This window comes from Carettochelys insculpta, chromosome 18 (assembly GCF_033958435.1).
Source record: "Carettochelys insculpta isolate YL-2023 chromosome 18, ASM3395843v1, whole genome shotgun sequence".
NCBI classification, from domain to species: domain Eukaryota; kingdom Metazoa; phylum Chordata; order Testudines; family Carettochelyidae; genus Carettochelys; species Carettochelys insculpta.
Genome location: NC_134154.1, coordinates 820,514 through 828,869, shown reverse-complemented (window position 1 = coordinate 828,869; position 8,356 = coordinate 820,514). Strand labels below are relative to the sequence as shown.

General features: G+C 63.6%; 1 protein-coding gene across 3 annotated transcripts; it reads left to right on the top strand.

Annotated features, from left to right (window-relative positions):
* Positions 1-2,206: 2,206 nt before the first annotated feature.
* MTFP1 (mitochondrial fission process 1) lies at positions 2,207-7,378 on the top strand. Of its 3 annotated transcripts, none has more exons than XM_075013226.1 (4): positions 2,207-2,391; positions 4,268-4,395; positions 5,687-5,919; positions 6,954-7,164. In XM_075013226.1, exons 1-4 carry the CDS (start codon positions 2,337-2,339, stop codon positions 7,027-7,029), a joined length of 492 nt encoding a protein of 163 aa, XP_074869327.1. In that variant the 5' UTR covers positions 2,207-2,336; the 3' UTR covers positions 7,030-7,164. The 3 variants fall into 3 exon arrangements, with proteins under 3 accessions (XP_074869327.1, XP_074869328.1, XP_074869326.1); XM_075013225.1 differs by lacking the exon at positions 2,207-2,391 and adding an exon at positions 2,997-3,489; XM_075013227.1 differs by lacking the exon at positions 5,687-5,919 and having other exon boundaries at positions 6,954-7,378.
* The last annotated feature ends 978 nt before the right edge of the window (positions 7,379-8,356 follow it).

Below are 8,356 nucleotides of genomic sequence, written 5' to 3'. Positions count from 1 at the left end.
GCAGCAACAGAGCCCAACGCTGGCAGAATAGCCTGGGTGTATTAAGACAAATTCATAACTTTGGGGAGCTGACGGGTGAATGTTAGGGGTCAGCAGCACTGACAGCCATTGCTATGGCCGGCCACATCTGCCTTCCCCCTACGCCTAGCAGCATCTGCTCCAATGGCATCCCCTCCCCACCACCGCCCGACAGCAGTCAGTGATGCTTCACCCCCACCCCCGAACACCCCCACCACAGCACATCTCCTAATCCCCCACCTCCATCCCTGAGCACCCCCACCACAGCACATCACCTGACCTCCACCCACCCCATCCCCGAGCACCCCCAACCCCACCGCAACACACCACCTTACCCCCAAACACCCCTGAGCACCCCGACCCCCACACCCCCGAGTACCCCCACCCCACCACAGTACGTCACCAGACCCTCCCACCCCGCATCCCCACCACAGCATGTCACCTAACCCCTCACCCCCATCCCTGAGCACCCCTACCCCTACCACAGAGCATCACCTGACCTCCACCCCCACCACAGCACATCACCTAACCCCCAAACACCCCTGAGCACCCCTACCCCCACTACAGCACATCGCCAGACCCCCAATCCCTGAGTACCCCCACCCCACCACAGCACGTCACCAGACCACCCAACTCATCCCATCCCCCAGCACCCCCACCCCCACCACAGCACGTCACAACCCCAAAACACCCCTGAACACCCCAACCCCCACTACAGCACGTAACCAGACCCCCCCATCCCCGAGTACCCCCACCCCACCACAGCACGTCTCAACCCCCAAACACCCCTGAGCACCCCGACCCCACCACAGCACGTAACCAGACCCCCCCCATCCCTGAGCACCTCCACCCCACCACAGCACGTCAGACCACCCAACTCATCCCATCCCCGAGCACCCCCACCCCCACGTCACCAAACCCTCCCCCCCATCCCCAAGCACCCCCATCCCCACCACAGCACGTCACCTAACCCCCAAACACCCCTGAGCACCCCGACCCCCACTACAGCACGTCACCAGACCCCCCCACCCCCGAGCACCCCCACCACAGCACATCACTTAACCCCAAAACACCCCTGAGCACCCCGACCCCCACTACAGCACATCACCAGACCCCCCCATCCCCGAGCACCCCCACCCCACCCCCACCACAGCACATCACCAGACCCCCCCATCCCTGAGCACCCCCAACACAGCACGTCACTTAACCCCAAAACACCCCTGAGCACCCCAACCCCCACTACAGCACGTCACCAGACCCCCCCATCCCCGAGCACCCCCACCCCCACCACAGCACGTAACCAGACCCCCCCATCCCCGAGCACCCCCACCCCACCACAGCACGTCACCAGACCCCCCCATCCCCGAGCACCCCCACCCCACCACAGCACGTCACCAGACCCCCCCCATCCCCGAGCACCCCCACCACAGCATGTCACTTAACCCCAAAACACCCCTGAGCACCCCGACCCCCACTACAGCACGTCACCAGACCCCCCCATCCCCGAGCACCCCCACCCCCACCACAGCACGTCACCAGACCCCCACATCCCCGAGCACCCCCACCACAGCACGTCACCAGATCCCCCCATCCCCGAGCACCCCGACCCCCGCCCAGCGCGTCACCAGACCCCCCCCATCCCTGAGCACCCCGACCCCCGCCCAGCGCGTCACCAGACCCCCCCATCCCCGAGCACCCCGACCCCCGCCCAGCGCGTCACCAGACCCCCCCATCCCCGAGCACCCCGACCCCCGCCCAGCGCGTCACCAGACCCCCCCCATCCCTGAGCACCCTGACCCCCGCCCAGCGCGTCACCAGACCCCCCCATCCCTGAGCACCCCCACCACAGCACGTCACTTAACCCCAAAACACCCGAGCACCCCCACCCCCACCCAGCGCGTCACCAGACCCCCCCATCCCCGAGCACCCCCACCCCCGCCCAGCGCGTCACCAGACCCCCCCCATCCCTGAGCACCCCCACCACAGCACGTCACTTAACCCCAAAACACCCGAGCACCCCCACCCCCACCCAGCGCGTCACCAGACCCCCCCATCCCCGAGCACCCCCACCCCCGCCCAGCGCGTCACCTGACCCCCGACGAGCCCCGCCTTCTCCCGCCGGAACACCAGCGGCGCGCGCGGCCGTTCCACGCCCCGTTTCCCTGTCACGTGGCTGACGGGCCGGCGCGCTCGGCAGACATCTTTGTTTGGGGCGGAATTAGGGACCGTCTAAAAACTCGTGTTTCCCCCTTGGGCGGACAGCGACGCGCCCGCCCTGCTGCTGACCTGCCCTCGGGCTGCATGGGGGCCGCTGCGCCATGGGGCCGCCCGCCGAGACCGACCTGTACCGGGACACGTGGGTGCGCTACCTGGGTGAGTGCGGGCCCGATCCGGCCCCCCGCCCCCTATAGCGCCGCGGGCCCGATCCTCCCCCCCGTCCGAGCACAGTGGGGTTGTGTGTCGTACCCACGCGGGCCGGGGCTGCCGGGGGGCCGCACTGCGGAGAGGGGGCAGCCACACTCCGGGGCTGAGGCCGGCTGGTCACCTGCTTCTCCGTGTGTGCGCGCGCCTGTGTGCCTGTGTGTGTGCGCGCGCACGTGTATGTGTGCCTGTGTGTGTGTGTGCGCGCGCGCACGTGTATGTGTGCCTCTGTGTGTGTGTGTGCGCGCGCCTGTTTGTGTGTGCGCGCGCGAGCGCTGTTGTGTTGCCTGCCCCATGTAGGGAGCGTAGTTGCCAGCGTGTGTTGCGGCGGGGCTGCACTCCGGCGCCCTGGCCCTGGCCCGGCCCGGCCCGGCCCAGCCCCGCCCCATTGCTGCGTTGCCGGACAAGGTGCCCCCCGTGTCCCCTGCCAGCGCGCGGCACGTGCCGCCCCCGCGAGCTCCGCAGCTCCCGTGTGTCCCGGGGCTGTGCCCCAGCGCCTGCGCCTCGCTGCGGGGCGCTCCCAAGGTGACCGCCCTGACCCTGCGCCCCGGGCCAGCCTGGCCTCTGCCGGGGCTCAACCAGTCCGCGCCAGGGCCTGGCACAGCTGCAGCTCTGGGCAGGTGCCAGGGCTTAGGGACTCGAAGCCCTGCAGGCAGCAGTGGGCGCAGGAGCTGCAGCAGAGGCCCTGCCCTGTCCGGCCTGACCCAGCCTCAGCCCGCTGGGGAGGGACCCCGGAGCCAGGGCGTTTCAGCGGGCAGTTCGCGGAGGGGTGTGAAGAGTGCACAGGGAGCCTAGTCGCCGCATGCCCCAGCGGGCGCTGCCCACAGCAGACTGCAGGGAGCTTTAGATGGAGCCGTAGAAGGGAGTGGCTGGGCGGAAACGGGCCGAGGACGTTCTGTGTTGAGAAATGTCCAGCAATGGCCATTGGCAAACAGCGTCCCAGCTGCAGGGATGGGGCTGAACTAGCTGTGACCGTTCCAGAGAGAGGCCTGCCGAGGGCAGCAGGCTGGACTCAGCGACTTCCCGAGGTCCCTTCCAGGTCTGTGAGAGGTGTGTCTCCGTCACTGTATCTGGGCAGGACTATGGCGAGTTCTCTGCAAACAGCCACTCAGCCTGCAGCAGCCATCAGAAGGTGCAGAGTGTTGGGACTGGCTGAGGGTAGCAGTAAGTGCGACGTTGCTCATGTCTAAGTCCCTGGCAGGCCAGGGCAGCACAGCTGAGGAGGGGGCTGGAGCAGCTTCCCTCTGAGCAGTGGTTGATGAGCCGAGGTCTAGGTCTTGCCCAGCGAAATGAACAGGCAGCAGGGTCAGAGAGAACACAAGGAAGTGGTTTTCACACCACACACAGCCAGCCTGAGGAACACCCCACCAAGGAGGCTGTGAAGGCTGAGACTATAACAGGGTTCAAAAAAGAGCTGGGCCCGCTCCTGGAGGAGAGGCCCATCGCTGGCTGTTAACCAGGCTGGGCTGGAAGGTGTCCCAGACATTGTTTGCCAGTGGTTGGGAATGGGCAACGGATGGATCACTTGGATTCCCTGCTCTGTTCCCTCGCTCTGGGGCACCTGGCACTAGCCACTGTCGAGAGACAGGGTGCTGGGCCAGAGGGGGCTTTGGTCTCACCCTGCATGGCCATGCGCATGTTCACTCTGAAGCCTAGTGCTGACGCTTGAATGACACACTTGGGTGGCTGATCTTCTGGCTACTGGGTGCGTGGAGGTGGCGCTTGAGTAGAGTTCCAACAATTTTGAGTTTGAACTCCTGTCTGGCCTGTGACTAACCGCCCCCCACCCCCACCAGCTGGCCCCTCTGACCTTGGCCCTTTCTTGCAGGCTATGCCAATGAAGTTGGCGAATCCTTCAGAGCCCTTGTGCCCGTCTCACTGGTCTGGGCCAGCTATGGGGTGGCAACCACCTACGTGACGGCCGATGCCATTGATAAGGGAAAGAAGGCAGCTGCTGTAAGTGCCCTGGGGTTCTCAAATTCACATGTCCCCATCCCTGGCTGTCTCCTGGGCCTTGGGGATCCCTGGGCCTGTCCTAAATCCCACACAGGCCAGAGGAAGATCCCGTCTCTTCAACCCTGATCAGGTGCAGGTGGAGGGAGCAGAGCCGAGCCAGTGCAGGGCTAGTCTCCCTGTGGGGCCTCTGCCCATCCATGTGGCAAGGCTGCCCCTCTCCTGATGACCAACAGGGCAGCGTAAGCCTGAGGTTGTGCCCAGATTCTGTATATTGAGCCAGTCCTGCTCATGCACCAGAAAGCTGTTCTGCCTCTGAGCCAGGGCAGCCTCCAGCTCTGCACAGACACAGCTAGTCCTGCCCCCTCTGCTCTCCGTGCTCAGGCCCTGTCTTCCTCTGCGCCACTTGCAGCAGGCACGAGACACCGCCGGTCGGCCGGCGCCCTGGGCCTCTGCGGATTCATGGTATCAGCTCAGGACTGGTCGTGTCCTGTGCCCCTCCATGGCACGCACCTGCCCTGTCTCTGCTCACCTCCCCAGCTCCAGTGAGTGGCCCTGCAGGAGCAGTCAACTGGTCCTGCTAATGTGCTTTGCCATGTGCCTGACCCCTGGGCTCTCCAGTCCAGAGTCCTGCACTGTCTCACACCCACACAGAGCTGTATCCCCCCAGCTGTGCGTGCGTGCACACACACGCGTACGTACAGCCAACCCCCAAGTTACGTGGGGATTGTGTTGCTGCAGCCCCGGCGCAGCTCAAATTTCATTTAAGTTGGGGAGCTAGGCCACAACCTGGGTTGCTAGCTGCCCTGGGCTTGCAGGAGCTGGGAAGCTGACCAGCCCACCAGGGCTTGTCAGTTGCCCAGCTCCCAGAGCGGCAGGAACCAGGGGGCAGCCATCTGCCCACTTGGCTTCCCCCTGCTGGGGGCCCTGTCGAGGAGACAGCTGCAAAGCGGCTTTGAGGTGTGCTTAACTCGTGTTAATGCGAGTGCAACTCAAAGTTGTGCATTTTGAGGATTTACTGTACAAACGTGCACACATGCTTGCACAGACATGTGCACACAGATGCATGCACACACAGCCCCCATAATGAACATTTTTCTTCTTACCTGCTGTTGTGGTCCATTCCTTTCCACACCATTTTCCCAACTCCCTGCTGGCTCCAGCGTGTCACCTCCCCCTTGTCTACCTTAGTGGTGCAGTGTGGTATGCCCCCCCCTTGTCTACCTCAGCAGTACATCCCTCTGTGCCCCCCACACCCTACCCCTGCCCCACGCTCTCTGCGCTGTCTCATCAGGCACATGCCCATGCCGCCGGGAGGACGACACAGGTGGCCGTGGCCGTGGTGGACACGTTTGTGTGGCAGGCGCTGGCCTCGGTGGCCATCCCCGGCTTCACCATTAACCGCATCTGTGCTGCATCCCTGTACCTCCTGGGTGCCCTGACACGCTGGCCCCTCCCTGTCCGGAAGTGGACAACCACGGCCCTCGGCCTCTCCGCCATTCCCATCATCATCAAGCCCATTGACAGGTAAGGGCAGGGCAGCTGCTTGCCCCGTGCCCCAGGGATCCCTCCCATCCTGCACAGCCACTGCAGGGCCCCCAAATGCCTAGGCCCAGGGCAGCAGCCCCACCTCGCCCTATGGATAGGCGGCACTGCATGGGAGCAGCAAGGAGGCAGCTGCAGGGGTTGTATAACGCCACACTCGCTGCTGCCCCTGCCAGGCGTTTAGCACTGACCTGGCTAGCAGCTTCCACGCTGTCCCCTCAGTACTGCCCAGGGCTTGGCAAGGTGATGCTGAGCCCCTTGCCCTGCACACGTGGGCATGAAGGCGCTCAGCACCCACCTTCAGCTGCTCAGCGCCATCAAGCACTCTGTCAGCCCCATCCACCCCGCCCCCGCCAGGCAGCAGCACCAGGCTCAGTGCAGACCCAGCCTGGCCCTGGGCTCAGGGCTGAGTCAGGTAACAGCGCTCAGGTGCAGCTCGCCCACCAGAGGGATCACACCCAGCCTTTAGGCCCTACTGCGGTTTTCAGACTGGCTGCTGAGGGCTCTGCCCACACACAGCTGCCACACCTGCCTCTGCCCTGCAGCCAACAAGCTGCTCGCAGCCCAAACCAGGGCAGGGGCCTGTGGCCTAGAGGTGGCCTGAACATACGGCAGCCCTGCAGTGGGAGGGCTGGGGCCAGGCTGCAGGTGGTGGAGGGGCAGCACAAGCTGCAGCTCCCAGGAAGTGGGAGGGGGTGCTGGGTGCCCCTTATGGCAGCCCCTGCCACAAGCCAGGCCAGCTGCCATCCTGCATGGTGCTGGCGCTGCACTTGCCCCCCACCACACCAGTGGCCCACTTACACCGTCTGTGTAGCTGGCCAGGGCTGCCCTCTGCAAGAAGAGCTGGGAGATCCCGGAGACCAGCCCCTTCACTAAGGGCACAGCACAGATCAACTCAGAGCTGGGGATAAAGGCTGTTAAGTCACTAGCCCACAGGAGCTGCTGCCTAGGGGCTGGTACAGACAGCCACAGCGGGGGGCAGGTGCTGAAATAACCACAGCCTCCCTTTGCTGCAGGTCTGTGGATTTCCTGCTGGACTCCAGCCTCCGCAAACTCTACTCTGCAGCAGGGGCCCCCCCATCATCCTCCTGAGACTGCAGGCAGCCCCTTATGGCCACCAGCACCAGACCCCCTACCTGACTCCAAGGGTGGTGGAGCCCTTTTCTGCGAGCCTGCTGGGACATGGGGCAGGCTCCAGTTACCCAACCCACATGCTGGAAGCCCAGTGCCCTGGCAGCATGGGAAGGTCACGGTGAGCCTTTGGGGCCTGACTCAGGGAGTACAGGAAGGAGGGTCAGTTTTACCTCCTGTGGTCTGCCAGGGGATTTCCCTGGAGGCCCAGAGTGGGAGAGCCAGTAACTTGTATTTACTGTGAAACCCTGTTCTGTGGGTACCTGCACTAAACTCCCCTTCCTACTTGGGGGGGGGGGGGGGGGGTGACTGACTCCACAGCCTCCTCTGACCACCCTCACCTCCCAATAAACTGTTCTAAGCAGAATTTGCTTCACTTCCATGGGACACAGCTGTGGTTCCTAATCTTGTCAGTACCAGAGGGGTGGCCATATTCAGCTGTATCTTCCAAACCAACAAGAAGTGTTGTGGCAGCTTGTAGGCTAACAGATGGTTTGGCACAAAAGCTCTGGTGGGCAAAGACCCACCTCCCTTGTCTAACACTGCCCACTTCACTTCATGGCAGCACCCCCACTTCACAGCTGCAGCTCTTGCTCATAAGCATCACATTCCCTATGGTCACAATCTTAGGCACTTGCAGCCCAGTCATGGCCACAACAAGCTGCCCCAGGCTCCAGGGCATTGGTTTCAACCCACCCTGCCCCAATACTGCCTCAGACAGCCATCAGGGGCAGGTTTTTGAAGTCTTAATAGCAGGCTGGGAGGGAAAGTAAATGAGTAACCACAGAAGGCAGCTCCCCTCCCCCTGGCCATTGAAGCCAGGGCACAGCTTTTAAAACCACATCCCTCTTCCAGCAGGCTTGTGCCTTCTCTCCAGAGCAGGCTATGTTCCCCACAAGCTTGCTAGGGCTGGGAAGCAGCAGTTCAACCTCCCCCTTCCTGTGGTTCTGCAGAGAGCTGCTGGGGGGGCAGGATGGAATTGACAAACCCTGCACCTTGAGCCCCAGCTGCCAAGAGCCACCACAGGGGATGTTGACAGTTTGGGCACACTGGCTGCAACACCCCTGGCCTGCGGCATGGCTGGCAAGGGTTCTTTTTGCTGGGGGTGGGAGCAGCACAACTTGGAGGAAGCTGGCAGGTGCCCACTGCCGTACAGCAGCTACAGTGCCAGCCTCTGAGCACAGGCCCCACCACCAGTGCAGCTTCGGTTGGCCTGTCTCAGAGGCTGGGCTGAAGCACAAGTTGCTGCACTTGCGTGAGCTGTGCAGTACCCATTGCTACTGGACAA

Bases quoted from the DNA above. Each gene is read 5' to 3' on its own strand.
- MTFP1 (XM_075013225.1), top strand. From the start codon at position 3,357: ATGGCCATTGGCAAACAGCGTCCCAGCTGCAGGGATGGGGCTGAACTA. The intron at 4,396-5,686 runs GTAAGTGCCCTG...CTGTCTCATCAG, and splicing joins AGGGAAAGAAGGCAGCTGCT to GCACATGCCCATGCCGCCGG. The intron at 5,920-6,953 runs GTAAGGGCAGGG...CCTTTGCTGCAG, and splicing joins ATCATCAAGCCCATTGACAG to GTCTGTGGATTTCCTGCTGG.